Source organism: Bombus fervidus, chromosome 2, assembly GCF_041682495.2.
Source record: "Bombus fervidus isolate BK054 chromosome 2, iyBomFerv1, whole genome shotgun sequence".
NCBI lineage: Eukaryota > Metazoa > Arthropoda > Insecta > Hymenoptera > Apidae > Bombus > Bombus fervidus.
Genome location: NC_091518.1, coordinates 22,285,826 through 22,312,549, shown reverse-complemented (window position 1 = coordinate 22,312,549; position 26,724 = coordinate 22,285,826). Strand labels below are relative to the sequence as shown.

Below are 26,724 nucleotides of genomic sequence, written 5' to 3'. Positions count from 1 at the left end.
CAAAGAGGAAATTAAGGAAGGGGTAGAAGGAGAGAGACAGAAGGAGAAGAAGAGGGATAGGTAAAAAGAAACGCGATAGAAGAAAAAAGACAGAGAGGATGAACGCTCGTGGCGTTTACGGTTTGCTGCTCCCGTCTCGTTCCTCTTCGCTGGCTAACCGTTATACAACATCCGCTCTGCCATAATGCCCTCCCGCTAGAGTCCCAAGTCCTATTGTTCATCGTTATACAATCATTCCCCGAGCTGTACGAAATTCAATGCGTTAGGTTATACACACATAGGATATTACCTTGCCGAGGAACAGAACTGACGCACCGCACAACGCGTATGACTGAATTTATCGATCGCCCAGAGGAAACTGTACGCGTATTTCTACCTGTGCGCCCGACGCGACGCGTGCTCGCCGACATTCTGTAACACGTTTTGTTTCCACTTTTCCTCCACGGTGTAACTGTTAAATTACTTCCTGCGATTGCGGCTACTGTTTTCGTATCAATTATCTGCGATCGATATATATCAGGCCTTGCGATGGAACGTAAATGGCGCGATACCTTACATAGATGTCGATAACGTTCTACCGTGCTAACGTATCTCTACTTACGTTACAGTTTCACGTTCTCTCGTCCAATCAGGAATTAATGATTTTGGAAATTTGATTATATATTTTCAATTAAGATAAGGGAGTTACGTTAAATATTTGTAATATCTCGTATTTAGGTCAGGCGATCGAGATGTTGTTTAAGCTAATCTTTAGATAACTACGTATATTAAGTATACTGTAAATTGTACTGCTATTGTAGTAGATCGTATTGTACGATCGTAAGAATAAGAAGATCGCAAATTCTCGTAATATAGCATAACTTTGTATTATACGTATTACGTTAGACACTTTGTGTCTAAATGAAACAACACATACATAGTACCTGTGCGAGGTTTCATTTAAAAAGAAAAAATATTCTACGTATCCCGTCTGTTATATAACTGGTGAAATATTTGTTTCACGACCGTCGTATATCTTTAAAATTCTTTCTTTATAAGGGAATTCAAGATTGTAAAATATTGACGGCATTCGAGGTTAGATACGGTTTACGTGCCGTAAAAACCCAGCGACAATACTCGTTTGAAAATTTTAATGCAGTTGTTAGGAAATTTAGGGCATCAAACACACATCTAATCGTGTATGCTCTCGTACATTATTACAGCAAGGAAACAACTAACCTACCGTAACTGCCTGAATATATCGATCGTCGCTGCGTACCTTGTATACATGCTCGTCGCCTATTCGGCTGCTGCAAGTCACGATCGTTCGTAACGATATCAAGGAATTATGTGAATAAGAATCATCTAGTTTCACGATTATAATGCCTAGCTTGCTGAATTCCCAGGTAACACAATCGCGGAAATTGATCGACTAACGATACCCACGAGTATGTCCCTGAGCAATAGTATTCCGAACCAGCGAAAATCCGCGATCTATTTTTATACGCATCCTTTCTATCCATCATACTGAAATATGATGTGCGCTATGGATCAAACAGGCTGGAAGTTATAAAATTCTCATGCATTTTAAAATGTTTTAAAATTTTCTCTTCTGTGACAAATAGTAAATTTAAAATAGGGATAACCAAATATCGTAACTGCTACGTTATACGATATACACCTACATTTATTTATTTCTCCGCTCATGAACTAAATTTCAAATAGATATTGATCGTTTTCGTATCATCCTACCTGTTTGAATTTTGAGCGAAAGAAAGATTTATGGCAAAAATGTGCCAAAGCTAGACGAGATATACTTCCGTTCAATGAGAGGGGGATGGTTCAAACTCGCGCCATTTTAGAAATACAGTTTTGAATTCCCATTCGACATTCAATTAACGACTCTGGATTTATAATATCGATCCCATCTTGTTCCTTTCTTTATTATTCATTTTATTATTCATTTTATTATTCATTTTATTATTCATTTTATTAAACCAATGAATTTAAAATACTTCGCATTTACCTTGCTCCGTTGGTGAATAAGAACGTCCCACAAACCACACACTACACACACGACAAAAAAGGTCACTGATTAAATCCGCAGCATTAAAGCGACGAGCAAGTAATCAAGTTCCGGAATTTTCGGCGTTGACCTCTCCGGCACGTAATGAAGTAGTTACCGACTGACTAATAAATCACTGGCCAATGTTGTCCAATTTTGTATGCCGGCGAAATTTACGAGCAGCTTTGCCAGGTTAGCAATCGAATATTATAGGGTTATAAATCCTAATTTGTAGTTTCAGTGCGAGGAGGCGCGCATGTCGGTTCAATCGTCCACGGAAAATAATACACGAATGATCAGAAACTTACGAATCAGAAGTAACACGAAAAATCGTTTTACGGCACAGTTTGCGAACGGTAGGTACAGTCGGGAACAAAAATAAATGAACGGGTAGTAGAAATGGTATCAACGAAGTTTAATGGAATTAGTACAAGTGATATATGTAACACTTTCACGACGAGGCGTTTTGGGCTGTACGTTCCGTCATTTGGAGACACCTACAAAATTGCGTTGCGTTTTCCTTCAAATTTATACTTTCTTAATATTTTGGCACTCCTCTCTCTTTTCTCGATGTTCTGCAAACACCTGTTTTAATGTGCAATAATTTTATGCGACTCGTATACTATTTTAATCGTTGACAGCCAAAGCCAAAGTGCACACATGACACCCGTCGTAAAAACGTTAACCTTTATTTATTATACATCATTATACTAGATAGATTATGCTCTAAGTACATAATTGTAAGTAATATTTACATTTCTGTGTAAAGAAACCGTAATTAACGAAACTTTATCGATATCCATCTACGTTACCTTTTTTGTCTCCGATTGTATATTTTATTTGAATGATAATTAGGAAATTTGTTGGATTCGTTTTAGAGAGAGTCAGTGCCGGAATTTATCCACGGATATAAACGCCAGTATCGATAATTGCCGTGCAAAGCGTTTAACCTTCTTTCTTCTGTCGGTTAAACGAAGCCTGCAGTGCCGCCCTGACGACACCGGGAGATCCTCATTGTTCCGCAACAAATCGTCGTGACCTCTTTGTTCAACGAGAGAAAATACTTTCTCGCTGGGAGAATTTTTCACGCTTCCCGGGGGGAAACGATATACTCGATATCCGATGACTAAGTAACGAGGTATTTTGTTGCACGGTAAAAAAACCTTTTGTGCTGTAGACATTTTTCCTAACTATCAGAGGATTTAATAGAGGGCATTGTTTCGCCGCGTAGAGGAAAAGAGTCGTAAACCTTTACGGCACTTACTCGTAAAGTACGTTAATGCCTTAATTTCGCGGAATCAAATTTCAGCGCAGATAATTGAAGGATTCGTAGTAATATTGACCTCTGTTATCTAAAACAAATTGAGGAATGTATTCCTGACTTTTGTTACGAGTCTTTCAGTTCCATCTCGTCTTTAATTCGTATTCCGTAGTTGCGATCGTCGATTCGAGATTGGCAAGAATAAAATAACCACCAGTAAAATAGATTCATGATCGATGAAAAGCTATTCGAGAATTTAACCTCGCTAATAATAATCAATTAAGAAACCCAATTATAACCATTATTTAGAACTATTTAAATATTTAACAACTTGTAAAAGCTTTTGACCGTCGGAAATATTATTCGATTATTTCTCAACCAGAACCGATCATACGATTTACAATCTAAATCCTTTTCAATTTTATAAAACGTATTATAAATACAATAGATATCTGTATTTTTATCGACTGGCACATTATATAAAAATTTCACGCGCCAGTATCGACCCATTTTCCACGAAAATATTAGTATAGTAAGCGACTTTGTGCCTTTATCGTTTCCCAAGCGATCGTATACGGTGACTTTGCGAATTGATCGACTCGAACTACGCCGAGAATCGATCGCACTCGAGCTACGCCGAGAATCGATCGCACTCGAGGTACGCCGAGCATCGACCACACTGCTCGCGGGGATACCTTTGATACTAGCTTCCCAACAAAGTCGACTTAACGCGATTCCTTATGCGCTGAAACGTACGAGCGAGCAAATCCAATTACCGGAAAGAAGAACGGTCAAGGAAAGAGGATTATTCTTCTACGTGCAACGACTCCTCTCCGTAAGTTCAAACGCAATTGTAAATCTCGATCGCTCGCTGGTGTTACTTGAATCTTGTCCACCTACTTCGATCTTAATTCTTTCTCACAGTCAGAATCGATTGGTAAAGCGTGCCATCGAGATACGAGGGCGCTCCTTCTTTTCTTATGTTTAGTTGATTACGAACATCTATCTATACTTGTGATTTCGATCGAAGAACAAGATAAATAAGTAAATAAATAAGCGTATAGATAGACACGTATGTTTTTAAGCGAACAAACAAACAAATCGTATAATAAATAAAGCAAATAATATACGTATTATACTTTTCTAGTTTTGCGGATCTTTATACAATTCAATGTCTTTGCGAACGTAACTAAAAAAAACAGAACCTAAACAGGAATTTATTTCATCCAATAAATATTACAGTAAGTATTTATCTATGGATATTCCCTATATTTTCACACAATACTATAGACATTCTATACATTTTTGCATCTGTAAATTTTCTACAATTGCATAAACATCCATAATGTACTAATAAAACTTTCGTGCAACGTTTAAGATTCTATAGGCTTTATAAATTCTGATAAAACTCGGAGATTAGATTTTTATAACTTTGAAATCTATAAATGTTATAGTTAAAGAATCGTTTAAAGCGTATCGATTCGATGAATCACACGAACGCATTGAAATCGCTACCTACGAGTAAAGTGAAATGGTCCTGATTATAGTCAGACACGTATTATGGTTTGACGAATACAAAGCGTAACGAGGCCTGCATTGGATGAACTTGAAGATAAATATATTTGGTGTTGAAGTTGACTGGGATTATTAACAAAAGCAAAGTAAGCGCATTATGATTTCATGGAAAATCACATTGCTCGCAGCGTTGCTAATGTGCACTATATAGAACAACCTAATGGAAACAGGTCGTTCTAATATGTTACATTACATTACATTAATGCTGAAGATGGGAACATATTAGTAACAAATGTTCAAAAAGACTAATGCAATAGATGTAAAAGAAAATTCCAAACATTTATAAACTAATGATATTTTTGTAACAATATCGTACGTTGCTTCTTAGCAAGATATTTCTAAATACATAAATTCTTTAACCAAACTCGTTTATCATATTTCATGCAATTTCTAAAATACTTTTTATACAAATTAAAATGTATATATATTAGAATATTAAAGAATCTGGTATAGTTCAACAAATTACTCTATACGATATACGTAAAATCACATTTATAAACTAATAACATTTTTCAAACGAAATTACATGTTGTTTCTTTTATGATAGAAGCCTCAATAATCTACTAATAAACTAATCCTATTTTAGCCTTCTTCGTCAATTTCCTAGAACGTACTATCTCTCGTGTATTATTACATTCTTACACAAGTTAAAGTCTACGATAAAACGTATAAAACATATTAAAACAACCTATCTGTTTCCAGCAAGTTAATCCATACAACTCACGATTGGGAGATAATTGTTATCCGTCTTGTTTATATTTGAAAGGATAATAAACAGGACGATTAACGTCTCAGTACCGTTTCAACGTTTTGTCGGAAAGTTGCAGGACGAGTTGTCTAGCCGCGTTAGATTTAGAAAGTAGAACCCGATCTGCCGACAGGCCCTTGCCAGCGGAGAAACCGATACAAGAAGTAGAATGGCTGCAAAAAAATCTGCAGTCCAAATTGAAACCGTGATTGGCAGACTTCGATTGCCTCGGCCGACGATCCGCATCGTTTTCGATCGTAATACTTCAGACTCGGGGACACCCTCGGTCTCTCTGGTTCCACCTATCTGTTTTTCGTCTTTGCCATAAATTCCATTTCGGCGAACGTTATTTCGTGGCCGGCAAGTTTAATCGAGTTTCGTCATTCAAGAAGCTCGACGCTGGACCACAGGATCCTCTTCGTCTGTCTATGGGGAGCAGGAACACGAGTTCCAGGCGTGGCTTATTATTTTCGATATTGCGCAAAGAACCGCAGAGATCTGACCTTTTAAATATCGACAATTACCGAAATAGACCACGTGTGTTTGCGTTTGCGAGTCAACCGAGCCCCACCATCGTAGCGATACATTTTAACGAATCGGAATCGCGTCGAAAGCGGATTATCGATAACGAAGAATTTTCTCTTACGCCTCCATGGCGTTTAGAAGCGATCCTGGCAGACACGCTTCACCATGCGATGTTCCACGTTAGAGCAAGTGGCAAATGTGTTTAAACTTTTCAACAGAAATGACTGTGGTAACTCGCGAGTGAAACGAAAAATATTATTATACGATTAATTTGAGACGAGTAATTGCAACGTACATGAAATTTATTCTTAAAAGGTGTTTCTATGAAAGATGAAAATTCCAATATCTTTACATAATACAATAATCGTATTTTAAACGGACTCAAGTTCCACAAAGAGTGTCTACTATCCTATTACAACCTTTCCAAACATTCTACCCACCGGCCGTCATTCCTTTAAACAAGCGATTCTCGAGGAAACGAGGTACCGTGATCCGTTTAATTTCTTCTACGTTCGAAACGCATCTCAGATTGTCATACCATTGTGTTCAAGATAACGAACGAATTGGCTATCCACCATTGCATCTCAGGCACAAATAAAACGTCTCGGATCATCTCGTGAAATCTGCCGAGCAATATCCCGGCGAATAAAATAGAAATACGCGGTTACTGTGCAATTCGGTCTTTAAAAAAAAAAAAAGAAAAAAAAGAAAAATCCATGCTGTAATCTCGATGAACGTAAAGGCAGCGGGTTTGCCTATTCCGAAGACGCGTTGCACGCGTGCGAAAGCCGCGCATCTGCTTTGCAACACGAAGTTACAATAAAAAGCCTTACGTAATAACGACGATTACACGAGAGCCAGTGGGACCTTCTTGCGTAAACTGCTTGCGTGTTGTCGGTCGGAAAAATTCTCCGGTACGATCCAACTAAGACACCCGGGCGAATTTTATCGTCCACATAACTTTGCTCGCAATCCCCTTGGCTTATCGCTTGGATCACGCCGAAAAACAACTCTACCCTTCTATCTCTCGCTCCTTTATCCGTTCCTCTTCTTTTCCGTGTCTCGCGACTCGCGGTATTCCGCGAACAAACCGTCTTCCTGTAAACGAAATTCCCCCAAAGTTTCGTTTCCAGGAACACGTTACGTAGCTATTTTATAGCGGACATTCGAAAGTACGCTCGCCTCCTACCATTACAAATGTAATTCATCGTATGGTATAGCACGTCTGGTTTTTCCGTGAAGAGGAGCAAGCTTGCGAGTGAACGATGATCTCGCAGCTTCGAGTTGGATCACGTTTTGGTTCTTTGGTGGGTGATTTAATGGAGATTTTAGATTACTGGGATATTTTGGACATAGGATTACAGAGGAGAGCGGAATGGTTCTGGTATCAATGACCTATTCTACTTAAGGAGAATTGGAAAGCTGGAATATTACAAAGGTAAGATTGGAAAGACAGAAATTTGTCAATTTCATGAACGTCGATCTGTTGGAAATGGAATTACAGAGGAATAGAACAACGACCTATCCTGCTCAAGGAAAATTGGAAAGGCCTATCCCGCCAATGTTACGGTCAACTTCGTAAATCTCTTTCTGAAATAATTTTAAGCGATTTATAAAATTGGACGTTGGTCCGTAAGTTCTTGATACATGATTTATTATTAGCGGTATCTTCTTCGCTCAAAAATTAATGAAATAAAAGCAAGTATTTTTTGGAACGTTGCGTCTTTGACACAGAGTAATAGCCTTAAAGCGTAACAGATAGATGCGCGTCAAAGAGTCAAAAAACAATATGTATCTGAAGCGACTATCAAGAGAAAGAACAAAGATCGATATTGGTAAGATTTATAGACGTCTAAAGATGTTTGCGATTTGCTTCAAAGCGGAACAAAGCTTGGAGTTACTAGATCCAGTTGCGAACTTAATCTCGTACCTACTTAATCGTCGGTTAATTTAATAACAGAAACTTTAATCTTACGGTAAATCTTCGTTTCGATCCTCGCGTAATCGACATTTTCTCTTCGAAGCTATATTGCGAATAGAAAGTCCAATTTTAAAAGAACTTTCGAAGGGCGCTTAACTTCCCTCTGTAAAATACTCAAGCGTCGTAAGAGTTCTAGTAACGTGAGACGATAATAGTCCCAATATCGTACGATAATAGAGCTATTTACACTGCCCGCGTAATAACAACGTTCTTCTTTTCTAGTCAACGTGCCGGCGGTCGAGAAATCGAGCTAATTCTAGGAAAATAGAATTCCTCCCATAAATCCTCCCAAATCGAATCAAACCAGACAACCTTCCTCCCCTCTGCAATTTCCCATCCGTCTGACCTACCCGAACAATCCACCAGACGATCAAACGCATACGCTCAAACGTGAAACAAGTACTCGATCTTCTTCTACGCTCGCCGCTTCCTCGAAACCGAATTTTCCCCGAGAGTGCAACTTTATCCTGTACTTGGAGACTGCATCCTGGTCTGCTCGTTGGACAAGGTAAAAGAACGCACATGTACGTACGGACAGTGAAAGAAAGAGATAGAAGAAGTTTATCTTTCGAAAGACAATTCTGCGAGTTAACTTCTTAAACTGAGTAAAATGTCGCGTTGGAATGAATTGTTAATCCAGGAACTAGTATAGCAAATTCGAATTAAATAATCCAAATTATAGGCGTATAGACGAACAAAGGGAGAAGAATTTACAGGAAACATTTCTTTTACAGGAAAATCAAGCTTTTCATCCACGATCAAACGGAATATTCTGATTTTGACGCATTATAGTTTGACGAATTATAGTTTCATGGAGGACTGGATATCGAATTCAGATGGAACGACCCAACTTATAATATATACAAGCGCAAAGAGAAAGAGGTAAAGAAAACTCTGCTGGCAAAAATCAAGCTGTTTATCCAATACGAAGGAAACGTCGTGATTTTCGTCGATCAAACTGATTATCTCTGAACTGATCCAAGTTACACGCGGACAAACCAATTACTCCGATAGAATCCACCGATTCTTATTCAAACTTAGTTCGTCGTCCTTTTCAGAATCCGATTTGTGCGTCTAACAAAAGTCCGCTGGAAAACGCACGAAGAAAGCAACATAATCATTGGGATTTATGCGCAAGTGCCGTTTCTACGGTGAGTGCGAGACTCTGTGAAAGTTGCATCGGCCCGTGAAAAAATCGACAAAGATATTTCAAATTCACTGGGCAAATAGCTATCGGACACGAGGTATAACGGCATTATCCTCTTAGCTGTAGGTTGAACGCGGTATCGCGTTATGCGTTAACTTTCATTGATGTGTGCAGGTGCGTGCATAAAGAGAACCGCTCACTGATTCCACGTATCCTCCCTCTTTCTCCCTCTTTTTTAACCCGTTCCACATCCTGTTCTGCCGCATTTCGTACACGTATGTCTCTCTCTCTCTCTCTCTCTCTCTCTCTCTCTCTCTCTTCCCTTTAGTCGCTGTCCAGAACTAGTCACGTTGCGCTAATTTACACGTGTATCTACCTCGGGCGCAACAACTTGCGACCAACGTTTCAATGTTTCGAAGGTAAACGTTAATGCGTGCAAATTAACCGAAATTCGAGCGCATTCGCATGCACGAATAAATCCGTCGTTGGTCGCGTTGCGTGTACCTTCGATTGCACTCTGCATGGTAAAATTGTGGCAAAGCGGTGGATTTTGGTAAACGAATCGTTCACAGGTCAAGATGGGCTAGCTTCGCTTTTTGAAATTTCCCAAATTCATAGGCTGTCGAAGCGCTCGATCGATGCTTATGCCGCGTAATTTCGTATAAAACGCGAAACGTGAAATTTTTCAAACTACTCGGATTTATTTGAAAGAGACGTACGATCGCAAGTATCGCGCGGTTGCCACGAACGTCAATTTCTTGTCAAAAGTCTCTACGATAAATTCTTCCATGTTAATAGCTAGAGCAACATTTCCATCGATGCGTCTATCGCAACGAAATATACGACCAAGAATTGATAAGAAATATCGAGCGAAACCACTTTATCTGGCAAAAACTAATTTTTCACTTTCTGCAAAAATTGTTCAACTAATTTCAAACAGACCAACGATAATCTACATTTTCGGAGTTCCACTAGCCGGAATCTAATTCCAAAGAATCAATCCAATCGCCGGTGGATGTAGCTTTGGCGAATGGAACACGAAGGTGGAAAAAATTGCGCCGCGATCCCGTGCGATTTAACGAAATTCCTTGGTTTCGTGGATAAAGTTGAAACGAAGTTTATGTTGGGAAACGATCAAGTTCGCCTCTATAGCGAAACAGTCGGTGCTTTCGAAAGTTTCGTATAATCGAAGGAACGAACATGCAAGAGAGAAATACGTACTAACCCTACAACGGATAGGATGAACGGAAAATGATCGGTGCCCGTTGTTTTCGAGCGTGATGCCTATTTGATCGATTATAACATAGACGTATGAAAGTTTATACTACACGCGCGGAACGCTAAATTTTGCACGAAACATAGAACTGAAAATTAAATTGAACGTATCGCTAATTTTGTTATTTACGGTCGGTTGGTTTTGTGTACCAGATTTACTTGATATTAATGCGAGTGCTGTTCGAAATTTAATTACGTAAAATATATGCCGTTGGTAGCTGTGCGAGGATCCAGCTTAACGAACGTGAAAATAAATTAGCGTATACAGACATTATGAACTAATCAAACATCGATCGATATAACACGACAATTTCAACGTACATCGTCAAAAAATTGTACGCCTAAACGCTTTGTAATCGAAAAGGTTTTTATTTATATGAAACTGGTAGAAGAATATTTTGAAAGGTGATACGAAACGAGATTACGTTTCCTACGTTTTCTAGCATTTTTAATAGTAATACGACATAGTAGTACGACAGAAAACTCGATAATCATAATCTAGATTCTTGTACGAACACCTTTATCCGTTAATTTCTCGATACTCGCTTCGTTTCTTTCGTTCGAATAAGAAAGATCGCCAGATATTTACACGCACTCGGCTAAAGCTAAAACGCGCAACAACCACCTCGGGCGAATTGATTATCGAGCGTGTCCATGTTAACCGAGAAGGCAAGAAATGTTGCAAAATTAATCTCCATTTTATTTCGTCCTCGACAGAGTAGAAAATTAATTCTTTGGTTGCACTCGCCACGTTTTCCAAAGGGCAGATCCCTAACGCGTCCAGACATCATAAAAATGCGAATCAGAGCGTGAAAAACCTGGAAAGCGTTTTTGATCGTTATACAATCGGCCACGGTCCGCGATTCTAGCGATTTTACGTTACGCAATCGTAACATGGAAAATTTCTGTATTTCGAAACAACGAAATTCTGGTTAGAAAACAACGTAGCTTGCTTTTCATACCAACCTACCTGCTCTTTTCATCCGAATAATATAGCTAAGGGAAACGTTGTACTTCTATTTTAGCAATTAAAGGATAAAAATAAAAAATAATCTAAAAAAATCATCGAATGCTTAGGAAAGAAGTTTCTCGGAAAAGTAAATCTGTTCTTTGCATAGGATTTGCAACGAAGATCCTAAAATATATACATAAAAAAATCTAGGTACGCACTGTCTCTTTTTATTATTTATCTCTAAGATAAAGTTTTATTTCTAATCTTATTTCAACTGCTAAAACTTGTGAACCGCTGTTAAACAAACTTCTCCTCTGTTTAACTTCCACTTTCGATCTTCTTCGTACTCCACTGACGTCACCTTGATAATATGCAAATTCTTGTACGTGTGTACTGATAAAAAATAGAAAAATAGAGAAGGTAACTACGCAAATAAAAACCTTGATAAATATGTATAATACTTATTCTTTTCGAAACGCAACTTTGTTACTAAAAACTGGTATTTAAAAAAGCGTTGAAATATTCCTATAACGATGTTTAAATTATTCTTCCCTTAACTCCGTTTCCATGTGTGCAACGTTAATACTTGAAAATTACTGTAGCAATTTTAAATGCACGATATTCGATGGAGAATCGTTTCTTGCGTGCAGACATTTTCCAAAGAGAGAAAGGGAGAAGAGAGAGAGAGAGAGGGAGAGAGGGAGAAACGTCTGGCATTAAAATAATTCTCGAACGACTCTCCAACTTCTTGCGGCAAGTTTCTCTTTTCCCCCGTGGCGGAAATCGGATCCACGTGTTTCCCAGACGCGGCACCGATTTCCGGGCAACGTTAAAAATTCCAACGAGCCCATTCGAAGCTAATTGACCGCGAAGCGAAGTTCCATCGCGTGGATCTTATTTTCCAAATTGACTGCGCGCGTCCAACCGCGAGTTCGTTAAACGATACTGCGAATTTCTACATCTCAGTCTCGCTCTGATTTTATCGACCAACAAAGACTCTCGATGATTTCAAAAGACATTAATTTCTAACGTGAAATTGAAACGAGACATCGTACGTAACAACGGCGATTCTTCCGATATTTTCTGTAAACTCGAGGTATTTTTTAACGTCAGAAATCGTAGATTCGGTCGAGAATGATGGAAAGAACGCAGTAAGGTTAAATCGTCGAATCGATATCTAGAGATCGTCGTTTCACGCCTTCCAGTTATCATATGCAAATTCGATGCTCATCGATGCTCGTATCGATCGTCGTTTATCTCGCTTCGCGAAATCCAGCAGCCCGATTTAGTATACAACGCCGGATAAACGTGTTTGGGCTATTATTCCACTGCATAATTCCAAGCGTCAAATACGTTCTTGCAATTAATTTAGAGACTGTGGATTACAGTTTTGGTTCGATCGTGTAAACGGCCGGCGAATAGTTAATAAAACTAATACATTGTTTCGTTCGTAATAGACGAATAGGCTGAGTTTAGTATCCGAAAATTTGCGTATGGATAGAAGATCGAAGAATGGCTGATGCATGAAACGTTAGGGAATTAAGCTGCGCGTTTCCTTTCTTCTCTGATACAGTCGGAGCCTCGATCGCGATATATTCCCATCTTTTTAACGATTAAAGGATTTCATCGACCTTCCTAGAGTAGATACTATTGGCATCCTAACGGAGATGGAGAGTAAGAGAAACGATTAATTATAAACGAACGATTCGCGCTACGCTACTTCTCCTCGATAATCACTGTAATTCGATGATCTACGGTATGGACGTTTCAAAAATAGTATCGACAAGAATAGGAGTCGTAACATCATAAGCAAACAAGTCCAACACTTTTATCCCATTACAATCGAGCAAGCCTCACCTAATTGAATTAAGACCATAAGTTCCCTATAATGACATACACAGGACCATCGGAAAAAAGCTAATAGCAAGTTGCAAAGTACATAAAATTTGATCCTTCTATATCTACGACGAAGAGAAACTGAACGAGGAGAGGCAAAACTATCAGGGAGGTGAGGTAAGGCGAGGTTCGTCTATTAAAAATTATACTTTACCAATCCTATGTATTCTATTGTACGTTTCCTATACGTTCCTTTGAACTCGGCACAAACGCGTAAAAGCCCGCAGTCTGTTCGTCAGCGACCAAAGAACTTGTCGCGCGCTAACGACAGTTTTGTCGCTTAGGAAAAGAGCATTTGACGACGCAAAACGACGTTTCTTAGCTACTTAGCTCGCAGCAATCAAAAATTCAATTCCTTCTTCTTGTAACGGCGCCTTGCGACGATAAAAGGCTCTTGTGATTCTTCTTGTAATTTACAATATACACAATGCTAAAGCGACAGTTTTGTCGCTAACGCGCGTACAGCCTCGCCCGTGACAACTTCGATCGTTCTTTATTCCGATAAAGCATAATCTATCCGTCTTCTCCTCCTTAGAATTTCGTTCGTTTGCGCTCGACCAAATTAATTGGAAAACAAGCGTGGAATATTATTTCGGTCTCGTAGCAAACTGATGGGCGAAACGTGAGGCCATTTCGCGAATTTCGTCGGCGAAATAGCCGTGGGAGATGTAAAAGCGTTTCCTCGTTACATTCACGCATGGACCCATCACGCAACAAATACGTTTTTATCCGTGACGTGGCGAGAATTAAATTTTCCCCCCGTCGTACTTTCCTTGAATAGGCTAGCGGGCAACGTAGAAGGGACAAACAGCGAAGAGGAGCCAGCAACGGTGCAGTGGCGAACAGTGGGAAAAATCGCGCAACTCTACTCTTTCTCCGTTCTGAAAAAAACCTGTGCATGCTTTTTATCTCAAGATCACCGGCTAAATTTTAATTACGACCCGAGCTACAGAGTGTATAACTTTTATTACGTGGCTTATTTCGCTGGTTGCGGTGAAGGGCGGAAACCAGAGTCGAAGAACTCGGATTTCACCGTGTTACGCAGCTGATACGCGAAACAAAGAGATTTTTCTGCTGGATTGTTTACGATTTGTAGGTCGTCATCGACATTTTCACGACTTGTGATTCGTTTGTAAACCCCTAACCATAACATCGTACGTGCGATTTAGAATAACAAAATACTTTCGACTCTGACACCCTTTCTCGTTTAATATAAACATTGTTGATTTTTCCACACGAGTAGAGGTAAAGGTAAATGTAGTTTGGCGTTTATGCGAACCCATTGATCTTGGACTTTGTTCATCGACCGTTCTCAATTCTATCGATCTTTCCATCAGTTCAATTCTGTTCAATTTACGTTAACTTCGAATTTACAAAATTTCATTTCGTACAACTTTTACACGTTGTATATTCACCGTTCGGTCTTTCGCTAGTTAACAACGTTCACGCTTCAGAACGTAAATTGTAAACGATCCGTCAATAGCAATGTCGATCTCCGTCGATAACCTCCTAATCGAGCGTTGATGTTCCTGCTTGCGAGCAATGCGGAAGAGCACGCACGGAAAGGAATCGTAAAAGGAAACCGAGCAAAACGATGGCCAAGTTTCCTGCTCTCGTGTCGTCGTTCCCGTTCGATACATCCACTCTTCCTGATCCACGTGACAGACCGTCCGACAAAGCCGGTCGTGCGAGAAAATCGTGATTTTCTCCGCGCTAAAATCTCGATCCGTACGATCGAACGATCGCACCAAACGTGACCGAAACGAACGACCATCGCAAGATACACGTCGGCCAAACTATCGTTCGGTTCATCAAGGACAACGCGTTGAAACCACGAGTAACGATACACAGACTCGGATACGTTGCAAGTATGTAAAAGCGATGCTTTCCAGTAGAATCAAACCTAATCCTGCTGTCCTCCTCGCTTCTTCTTCACGGTTGTATCTCTTCCGACGTTTTCTTCTTTTTTCGATTATTTTATTCGTAAAAACCGTGAAACGCGCGCAAGATACGGAAATTGCATCGAATAGTAAAACCAAATATTTGAAAACTGTGTATATTTTATCCCTGCCGAGGTCGTAAAATTCTGAGAGATACGATAATTCAAAATCTATGCTGCGATGCTTATTTTTGCGAAAAAGAACTGTACAATAATATATGCGTACATTTACAGTATATGGAAAATATATATAAATATAAAGAGCGAACAAATACGAATTTAAAGATATTTAGAATCAAATTTTACGCGTATCTGTCAGATCAACCGCGACCTTTGGAAGGTTAATAATATCTATTGAAATATAATGTTCATTTCGGATGATATAGGAGGCAAGTAGGACGGCAAGGTTAAACGCGACAGATTCAAACCCCCTGTGAGTACTTTGAGAAACGAAGTAAATTCTGTCAAGTAGAATAATCGTCGAGTAGGTTCGAAACTTTATGAACGTCTTAGCAAAAATTCTCCCTTCTCTCAAAAGTATTTTTTCCGATTGTCATTGAAATCTTCTATCGTAATTTTCATGTACGATGTAATTCTACGCTGATAATAATCGATCACACGCAGCCTGTAAAGGCATAAACATGATATACGTATTTCTGCATTTCATGACTCGATCGGTACTCGGAGGAGTATCGATCAGTTCTGACATCGAAGTACTTGTAAGTAGATTTTTCGAAGTACTTGTAAGTACTTGTAGTAGATTTTTGAAACTAGCAAGTACTCGTTTCGAGGTTCGCAAACAGCTTGCGAAGGTCGAATACTTCGCGAAGTACGATGAATCAACTATTTATATGTTATGAGTAATATTCGAACGGTACGAACCTTGAGTATTGATTCGGATTTATAAGTACGTAGGTACATGTTAAACTCGATCCCACCACTAACCATGAGGAAACAAACTGCCAGAAATAATTCCGCGAATGTAGCGCTTCGAAAATAAGTATCGCGATATTTCACACGGTTGTGCAACGCCCCTGCTGTATTAACGATTTACGATCCGATTCTCAGGCACGAGTTTCAAAACGCTTTAGTTTTCCTTCGATTTTAATCGATCGTGTGTAAAGCGTTCTAACGCGTCGCGAGAAGTTTCCTCTGTTCTTCGGTGACGTTAGTGAGGGAAGTTCTATAGCGTGAATAATAAATCGTCTTTGATTCGCTTCTATTACGGGCAGCGACTCCATTTTGTCCCTAGAAGGTGAAGAAGTCGCGTAAAAGGGACGTTAGAACGATGTAATACGAGTTAAAATACGATAGAGCGTAGAGGATATTCCTTGAAAGGGATTACGTTGGCGTACGATGAAAAATTTACCGATGTATATATTAATCCTATCCCGATGTGTTATTCAAATTTCGCGCGTCATCGTGTTGATCAAATATCGATAGCGATCGGTGCGTTGCACTGGAAGCTGCACGTTCGATCAAAAAGCAGGTACATAACTAATAAGCGCCATACAAGCTGGTATACAAGACCGACAGTTTCGTGAAAGTTAATCGAGAATTCGCGAGACAGGTACCTGCAGCTAATAAACACCGACTTGAACGATCGTCCAATATATATCACGAGCAAGCATGATCCAGGATTATATATAAGAGACTTACAAGTATATACAAGTATATACAAAGCGTATATACTTGTTTTTCGTAGGACTCCGATAATAAAACAGTTGGCGCGATCGCCTGCTACGTATGTAACGTCTGATAATGCGTGTGTCGTGTGACGAAGCGTAATCCAACGGCATATGATGTGACAGAGAGCGTATAGCGAGCCCTCCGCGGGTCTCGCGTTGCGGAAAAATCAATAACAAGCGTGGTCTGGCGTGGCGCGTCACTCTCTCAGGTGCTCGGCTGCGAGGAAGGAAGCCGGCCTGCTAAACCAGCCTATCCAGCCAACCGACCGATCGAGCGGACGATGGAAACGAGTCACCTGCGGTACACACCGTGTATTGTGGTGCACGATCGAATTCCCGCCTTCTCTCTGCCCATATACACGCTCGTAGCGTTAACGCTCTCTATACACATGCTTGCACAGGACTGAACCGCGTGTATGTATATACGTGTAAGTACTATGTGCACCGGCAGCCACGACACAGCACAGCACGCAAAGTTTGCGCGTGCAACGCGCCTGCGCGTTCTCGTGACGTGTAAGCCCTGGAAAGAGGAACGAGGAGGGAAGAATACGATGTACACGAGAAAAGGAAAGCGATGGGAAGAGCGAGCAAGGTAGAGTAATATATAGAAGAAGAGGGAAGAAAACGAGGAAGGAAGAGAAACGAGCAATATGGCGAGCGTAGGAGTGGGACGGAGGGTAACTGAGGTAAGTTGATGGGAAGGAAGGAAGGAAGGAAGTAGGTATGTCGGATGCCCTGTGTAAATGTGTGTACGCGCGCGGCTCGCGCGGCGCGGTACGGCGCAACGAACGGCGAGAGAAAGGGAGAGAAGGGTGAAAACGAGGAAGCAATCGGCGGCTCTGGTATACATACACGTATAATACATACATAACGCATACATATATTTATATATGTACATATTTATATATATGTAGAGACAGAAAGAGAGAGAGAGAGAGAGAGAGAGAGAGAGAGAGAGAGAGAGAGAGAGAGACAGAGAGACAGAGACACAGACGGACAGAGAGAGAGAGAGAGAGAGAGAGGATCGTGCGTAATGCACAGGCGCGTCGTTAACGATACAATGTACGGTGTAGTAGTTAGTGCACGTACCTCGTCTTCACCGGTGGCTACCGTGTTGACGGAGTCCATACTCTGTGAGAGCGGTGCGTCCATGATGCAAGCGAGTTTGCTGGATGGTCCGGGGTTTCCGGGGGCTGCGGTTCGAGCGGGTGGCGGCGATGAGTCCACCGTATCCCGTCTCGGGCGTTTTAAAGCGGGCGGCGTTATGGTTGTACCGGCGAAGACGACAGGCGCCTCCAGGACGTATCACTGGAAATAACCCTTTTCTCGCGAGAAACCCAGGCGTATCGCCTCCTTCCTCCTTCTCCACCTTTCCCTCCTTTCCTTTCCGTTGGCGAGCGCGCGCGCGCACGTATATCCACGTACGTACGATCTATGTCTCTTGTACTTTCTTCCGTTCTGCCCTTCTACCCTCTCTCTCTCTCTTTCTTTTCACCTTCGTTTCGCTTCTTCCGCTTCCTGTTACGTTTCTTCTTGATCGCTTGCACCTCCGCCACCACCGCCACCACCTCCACCACCTCCAGCCCTACGACAGCGCGGTGCTGCTGTTGCTGCTGCTGCTGCTGCTGCTGCTGCTACTGCTGCTGCTGCTGCCGTTACTCTCGTTGCACCTGTCACGAGCCGTGCAAGGGCGTCAGGAAAGACCGATGCAGTGAGAAAGTAAGAGAGAGAGAGGGCTACAGCGAGAACCAGACAGTCTGAGCTGTAGGTAGAATGTGTATGTAGCCTGCAGGTGTTCCCACGCGTCTATTTTAGAGCAATCGATACACCGTGCCCGTGGAGGAGGGCCGAACCCAGAGAACGTGCTCTATAGTGGTGGTTCGTCGACGACACTTGTTCATTTACCGGCCGCAGGTAGTAACCCATGCAGCAGCGACGTGCTATCCTGATTCCTCTCTTGTTATCTCTTCTTCGCGTATTTTATAACACGTATGTAATCGTAGACGATATTGATTAATAATCGCGTTATCGATCGATCACGCGACCACGGAGATGAACCAGCACGACGATGTTGAACAGCCAAGATCCGGATCCGGATGTACTCGCACGACGACGTGTGCAGACGAGACAGGCAGGTAACGGCGATTCGCGGGAGACGTAGAGCGCGTTTATCGCGAGCGCGGCGCGTGCGTTCGTCGTGTTTTACGTGTGCTTGTATTTTATATGTATTTCTTCGCGTGTTTTTATATAGTTGATCGAGAAAAGATATGTATATGTATTAACGTTGACGATTGACCCTTTTGTATGTGTACAATTGCGTGTCGATTAAACTAATTAGAGCAGAGACCGAGCGGCAAAGACGAGTAACTCGGCGAGGGACGAACGAAAAAACGTAGACCGCGATTTATAAATGAACAACACACCGGTCAGGCAAGTAAGAATAATAATAATATATTGTTACGTAAGCACTGCGACACGACTGGTACGCAGGTTGCCGATAGACTGACGGACTGCGAACGAGCACGACGCTCGAGACGGGTGCGCGCGCGGGGTCGAATCGCTGTCGGCGCAGGGGTGGGGCGCGGTGGGGTGGCCCGCGGGCCACTGGGTCGGGGTAGGTGAGTGGGTGGCAAACAGGGGTGGGGGTCACGCACGAGGTACGACGAGGGGGTCAAGGGGCAAGGCACGCGCCTGGAGGGGACTCGCCCTCCCATGTTTTACCTTTTCCTCCGACGATGCTCTAGGTGACTCCGACCGAGGAAATTGCGAGCTCTGCCTCTATCAAACGGAGGCACGACCGAGTTCGTTAATAAAGGGGGAAAAATGAGTGATTCTCCAGCTTCGCTACGCGCCTCTTTCGATTCCAGGAAATATGCTACTTTGTAGAAATTATGTTGACAACAACGTTGCTATGGACAGTTGTGTATATCGCAGTTGTACGGCGGAGCGCGCGTTTTACCGTGACGCGAACCAACGCGTTCAACGATATACGCTAAGGCTAATCGATCGTTTGTAAATTGATACTTGCGACTGCTCGTAAATTTCCTTTTTTATACATGAATTTCATCGTGCACACGCGACTTTTATTCTACATATGTATATTACCTTCCTGAATAATCTATTCGGTGATACGAACCCTCCATAATCGAGTGTAAAATATTTATTCTCGGAAGGATATTCATTTTAGCAGCTTTTATGACGCCACTGTTTTAATTTTAAATATTAGAAAACTAACGTATATATTGTACTATATCTCGTTTTGTTATTCGGTAAAGAAATTCCCAGAGGTATTCAATCGCACGAAACATTGTCACGCGACTACTTTCTGAAACTGAAATATATTTCTTCTTTTTATTACTTATATTTATCCTTTTATAATAGACATCTGTATTTTCCATAGGACGCAGATGGTACGGAGTCCTCGAAAGAACCGAAACGACGAAAGAGAGAACCACTGCGTGTTGCATCGTTCTACTCGAAAAACTTCCTAACCATACGCTTTCCCCATGACTAACAGGTGGAAGGCGTTTGAAGCGTGCAGCTTTCCTCGAGATTAGCAGGTGGAGGATACTATTGGTGCCTCGCGCCGCGGATTATTTCGAACCAGATCTGGAGAAACCACCTTCCCTTGTAGAAAGCATATGGACGACTTAGCGCGACGTTAAACCGCGCTTCAGTAGGGATCGTTCAACTTCTCAATATTAATATCGTAAAAAAATAACGAACAAATTAAAATAATATTAAACGAAACTTTCCAACAAAAGCTCTTATTTCTTTTTAAGATGAATTTTCACGACGGAGAATGTAAGTGCAATGTTGTTTCTACGATTCTCTTTCAGACAAATCGCATTGAGGTTTAATTATAGATAAGCCAACCGACGCTGTTCGTTACAACCCGAAGATATAGCAGTGGACACTTCTTGCAAATTATATATTAAAGAGAAACGATTTTCCAACGGCACCGGAAAAAGAAATTCTTGCTTTGAGAAAAATTATCGTCACAAATAAGAAAGTAATATAACTGCACGATCGATAGACAGTAAAGTGTAGCGGAGAATATGTTTTATTGATGACTTATTGCTCGAATCGATCGACGATTCCACGGTAGCAAATTGAGTAACAGTATACATATGCTTCTTAGTCACTGAAAATTATAACATTATCATTCGCTACTATTTGTAGATATGTATTAAGAATTTTTTTCTAAAATTGTACTAATTTTTCCACTGACGATCATCAAATATGTTTGTTTCAATTTTATTACATTATCGATGACGTGGTTCTTGTTATTCCTGTTATTTATGAAATAAACACCAAGTGTAATGGCAATTAGATACAACTACTCTTACAGATGGTAGCTTACGTAAAGAATATGAAATGACTTGCACGCTATGATTACTGCAACGCAAACTTAAAACGAACGTCCATGCCGTGCTATTTATTTCGCTCGATAATCGTTCATGCATACAAAAGCACAATGTTTAAAATAAAATTTCGTGCTGTTTTTAGAAAAATTCTAAAAGTGTATTCTACTTCGTTGTTATCATAATTCTGTTACTGAATGAGGTAAAGAAAGGTTTCACAAACGTATTGAGTATTCTTCTACTAATTTATAAATTCGGATGAATTCTTTTAGTTTTTAATAGCTTCTTTACGATAACAGTATTATGATAAAAGATTATAACATTTTTCAAATTCGTAGGTAAACTGATTTCAAAAATAAAGGATGTCACGCATCATCTTGTAAAATCAGAGGAGGAATAAGAAATGCCTTTCAAATCCATCTACACGGATATTTCGATGCTACTTTTCCTTCCACAAAACTCATTTTAGTATCCTTTAGACAGACTGCAATATCCAAAATAAATCTTTCATATGACCGATCGATTTTCATGCTACGAATTGATGAAAAGACAACCTTCAAGCTAAAAAAATCGTTAATAGATACATATAAATAAACTTTAATGCTCCCTATTAACCTATATTGATTGTAAATATTTCTATCTATTATTAAGTAATTATATTGCACTTCAAATTAAATATTTTAACAATTTTGGTGTATTAATTTTGCTTGTTTTTCATCAATTATGTTGAACTTGAAAGATATAATTGGTTTCAAACAATATCGGAAATTATAAAGATTTATATATACGTACAATTATATTTAGTAATATTTTTAGGGTTTTTAGAAAGTACTATATTTCTTAGAGTATGATGTCTCGTAGTATACTCGTATAATATAACAGTACCTCAAATTGCACACATTAGTTTATCTATTTCTAATACCGAATATTTAATTTTATTGGTTAGTTCTATTTTGTCCAGTTTTCGAGCCATTAATACCATTTATTTAAAAAGGCATAATACTTAATTGTTTCCAATATTAGGTAATTGGATTAAAGGAAATTTTATATCTACTCGTGATAATTTTACAAATACGAAACAGATTCGAGAAGCAAATTTTTGGTCGTACCGATGAAAACGTAGCTTGTCACTAAGAAATGGCGGGAAAGGTGGCAGAATGTTTTGATAATCACTCGTGGCTTGTTGCTTATCTGTATAATGAACGCGTTAAGATGACTAATAAGTGGTTTTAAAAATATAATTTTTTTTAGCGATTAAGTTTTAACGTCTTCCGTATTAAAAGTAAACAACTTCTGTGTGTAATTTGTAAGTAATAAAGGTTAATTAAATACTTTTGAAACTGCTAAAATATTAGTTATATTCGTATAATTCTTATAGCAAATAATTTTATTTTAGATATTTAAAATGGATAATGATAGCGATTCTGACGTAAATGATATTTTAAATGATCTCTTAGCTAATGGTGATACAGAAGAAAATCAGGAATTATCTCAAAAAGAAATTCGAAAAGAAACTCTTAAAGAACTAAACTTTAATTTCTTAGACAGTACACCTAAAACAATTGATGGAAGTAAATCTATTAATCCCCAGGAAAAGAGTGAAGTTTATGATGATACCCTTGACTCTTCGGACGATGAAGACAGGCGTTACTTCGAGGAACAAAAATATTCCAATTATGGACGTGATATAAAAACTTTATTAAAAAAAGAAATTATTAAAAAAGATGAGAATAGAACACTTCCACGTAAAAGCAGTAGAACATTTGATTTTAGTGCAACAAAAACCAATAAAAATTTAAATACAGTAACGAATAATTCTATTGTTACAGCAAAAGATGTTTATAGCGATCCATTTTTTGGATTAAGAATCGTTAATCCAATGATCTCTTCAGCAGAGCTGAAAGCACGTATGAGTGATAAAGTACCTGTTACAGTATCAAAAATAAAATATCATCTTAATCCAGAAAAAATGGAGAAAGACTGGGTAATTGCAGGAGTATTAATAAATAAATCTACACCAAAAACTTCTCAAAAAGGAAGTACATATGCTATATGGAAAATAAGCGATTTATCTGATAATATGAATACTGTGTGCCTTTTTATGTTTAGTAATGCATATAAAACACTATGGAAAACTACTATTGGGACTGTGATAGGTATTCTTAATCCAAATGTCTTGGAATCTAAAGACAATTCTGATTTAGCAACATTATCAGTTGATAATCCTCAGAGAGTCATGATACTTGGTAAATCTAAAGATATGGGGAAATGCAAGTCCAGGAAAAAGAATGGAGAACCGTGTAGTTCTATTATAAATCTTAGTCGTTGTGAATTTTGTTTATATCACATCAAGCAAGAATACAAGAAATGTTCTCGCAGAGCAGAATTACAAGCATTTAGTAATACTCAGAAATTTTCAATAGATATGTTAAAACAAAAACCACAGCAAAAACAAAAATCATTTTTCAACAATATGCCTGAATTTAATGCTGTTGTTGCTGTAAAAAATAAAAAATTAGAAGAAAAAGATGCCAAACGATTGGCATTACTTTCAGGAAGCCAGAAGATTAATGATTCAACTATTAATAGTTTAGATAATATAAGAAACCGAAATGTGAAAACAGATATACCAGGACAACAAATAAAAAAAGACTTTGAACAGATGAATAAGTCGAGAGGTTGGAAAGCTGCTGTATTATCACAAACATCTTCAGTCCACAAGGCATCCTCTTCATCTACGTTAATAGAGTTAAATTCTTGCAAAAATAATAATATAGGAAACAAAAATTTGTCTTCTCTATCTTCAAATCCTCGCTTAGGTATTGGTTGTCTTGGAGGAACGATAGATTTGTCAGAGCCTATAACTAAAAGACAAATTAACATAGCTAAAAATAATGCTGTAAAATGGATCAAAGAAAATGGAAAAATTAAACCTAAAGATCCTAACAAAGTACGTTTGAGTAAAGAAGAGAAACTAGAAAAGGGAAAAAAACGTCCAAGAGAATCAGAAAATGATGAAAGGCAAGAAGCAAAGAAATCAAATGTACTATCAGATAAATTTAAAGAAATGATGCAAACTAAATCTGCTCATACTGATCTCATTGAAAAATCTTATGAACAGGAGCAAGATAAATATTTCAATAAGCTAGAAATGAAAGAAAGAATGGAAGAGAAAATGTTGACTACTTATAAGGTTCCTTGTAAAGCTGTTAGATGTTTAACTTGTAAATATACGTCTTTTTCTGCTTCTGAAATGTGCAAAGAGCAGAATCATCCATTGCGTGTTGCTGATGCGGTGAAAAGATTCTTCAAATGTGGAGATTGTGGGAATAGAACAGTGAGTTTAGACAGGATACCTTCGCATAGTTGTATAAAATGCAGCAGTTCAAATTGGACAAGGGCTGCAATGATGGATGAAAGAAGAACAAATGTTTCTGTCACCGCATTATCCATTCGCGGAGATGAGGAAACTTTTATAGGATCAACGACTAAAGATGCCAATCTTAATCTCTTGGTACCAGATAAGGATGACAAGTAGTATCATTATAAATAAAGATTTATAAAATATTATATACAAGAGTGACATCTTTGCTATAAGTTTACATCTATTTAACTTTTATACTGTATCTTATCAGCATAGATAATTGTTTGTATTATTGTCCTTAACATCAATACTCTTTTACTATGTGAAATACATAAGTATAAAACAAACTCTATATGTATAGATAGCTAGCTATATGTATGTATAAATATAATTTAATATTTTTACAAGACTAATGTTATTTCAAAAGAAAGTAAAGAAATAAATACATTAAACTATATCCGTTCAAATATACATACTAAGCAAAGATATCTGGGTATATCCAGGTGTAAAATATAAGATGTATTTCATAGAGTATTTTCTCTTTTATTATAGTCTTTCAGTTTCTCTTCAGCTTTCTATTCAAATTTCTATTCAATAGCACCTCGTTCCATAGGCGAATATGTATGTCTTACCAATAATATAAAGAATTTTTTCTGTTATTTCATGTAAGTAAAATTCACGTATATAAAAGGGAGAGCATTAACAAAAATGTAAGAAGACGTTATAATTGGAACCCGGAAATATCTCTCATTGTGATCGGATCCATCACAGAGCAAAAACGTTAAAATCTATTTTTCCATTCTATCTCTGCTATTATTTATCTTACTTTTTACAATTCTAAAATATTTTTAAATAGTTGTCTTGAATGTGCCCTGTGAAAACAAATATTATTGTGACATTTTCGGGTTCTAATAGCAACTTGTTTGCATGAGAAACATAGACTGTATTTTTCACTTCTTATTCACTTTTTCATATTCTATTCTATTCAGATTTTTATTAAATTTTGATATTAACGATACGTTAATTTTCTTTGCGTATAAATTTTGTGTAATGCGTATGTGAAAAAAGGGAGATTGGAAATAATGTTTAATTATCAAATAAATTGAAAATATTTTCGAAGAGAAGCGAAAGCGATTAAAATATTTCATTGTTAGTTTTACAAAATTTATATTCTTCTCGATTCCGTATTATTAACATTAAAATAATAGTACAATTTTAATTGTTAATAACTACCACATATACCAAAACATACAAAACATAGATATATGAGCTAACTACTTGATAAAGTTAAAGATAATTATAAGTTAACACTATGAATTTTTATCGAGGTAACTTCTATCATCATAGTCAGAATGTTTTGTCACATAGACTACATTTAAGTATCATAAACTATCATTTCATTATTATGAGCCATTATTTCAATATCCCTCTTTATCACTTCACAAAACATTTTTTATAGAACATGTATCATGGTACGGCCAACATTTTATCACGTAAACTCGAAATTCATATTTTTACCGTATCCTCGTATTCATTTCAGTAAAAACGAATTAAAATTTTTAGGGTATAGCATGAATGTACTTTACGCTACATGTACTTTACGATACATGTAAATTATGAGGTATTAAATCCACGTTTTGAGAAATTTCATTAAGCAAAAACTTATAACGATTACATCTTTGTATTGCCTTGTTAGATAAAAAGTAACATATGAAGGAACAAAAATATTTTGTTAGAGCAATACAGGAGAATAAGATTGCCAAAAATTATAAATCTGTTAGCAGATTATACAACTATGCTTATGGAAGAGATCATAGGCAAGCCATAATCTAAGTACGTCATTGATTTGTTTAAATGAGATGTACGAACGACGTCTATTAATTCCTTTCTTTCATGCGTTCTTCTGCAAATTCACATTCCCTTACCTTATAAGAAAATTAAAAACAAAAAAAAAAAAACCGAAAA

General features: G+C 38.5%; 2 protein-coding genes and 2 long non-coding RNA genes across 15 annotated transcripts in view; 3 read left to right on the top strand and 1 right to left on the bottom strand.

The window, feature by feature from the left end:
• Nucleotides 1-19,550, bottom strand: part of LOC139994486 (protein couch potato) — a 183,243-nt gene extending 163,693 nt beyond the window's left edge. For 5 of the 9 annotated variants that reach the window (XM_072017194.1, XM_072017212.1, XM_072017230.1 and 2 more), the window contains exon 1: nt 18,121-19,549. In XM_072017194.1, the coding sequence (XP_071873295.1) occupies nt 18,121-18,183 (63 nt within the window). In that variant the 5' untranslated portion in view covers nt 18,184-19,549. Of the gene's footprint in view, nt 1-18,120 lie in introns of all 9 variants that reach the window. The other 4 variants (XM_072017221.1, XM_072017204.1, XM_072017184.1 and 1 more) reach the window with 4 other exon arrangements.
• LOC139995598 (uncharacterized) lies at nt 3,309-5,235 on the top strand. 2 transcript variants are annotated; one of them, XR_011802013.1, is made up of 4 exons: nt 3,309-4,140; nt 4,230-4,349; nt 4,453-4,546; nt 4,760-5,235. It is a non-coding gene; the product is annotated as an uncharacterized lncRNA (long non-coding RNA). The 2 variants fall into 2 exon arrangements; XR_011802012.1 differs by having other exon boundaries at nt 3,309-4,349.
• LOC139994525 (uncharacterized) lies at nt 8,908-22,160 on the top strand. Of its 2 annotated transcripts, XR_011801660.1 has the most exons (3): nt 17,134-17,717; nt 20,432-21,597; nt 21,734-22,160. It is a non-coding gene; the product is annotated as an uncharacterized lncRNA (long non-coding RNA). The 2 variants fall into 2 exon arrangements; XR_011801659.1 differs by lacking the exons at nt 17,134-17,717; nt 21,734-22,160 and adding an exon at nt 8,908-9,285 and having other exon boundaries at nt 20,432-21,294.
• A 358-nt stretch (nt 22,161-22,518) lies between these two features.
• Nucleotides 22,519-26,724, top strand: Mcm10 (minichromosome maintenance 10 homolog). Of its 2 annotated transcripts, none has more exons than XM_072017109.1 (2): nt 22,519-22,701; nt 22,792-26,724. In XM_072017109.1, the coding sequence occupies exon 2, from the start codon at nt 22,801-22,803 to the stop codon at nt 24,931-24,933; it is 2,133 nt and encodes a 710-aa protein (XP_071873210.1). In that variant the 5' UTR covers nt 22,519-22,701; nt 22,792-22,800; the 3' UTR covers nt 24,934-26,724. The 2 variants fall into 2 exon arrangements, with proteins under 2 accessions (XP_071873210.1, XP_071873218.1); XM_072017117.1 differs by having other exon boundaries at nt 22,519-22,714.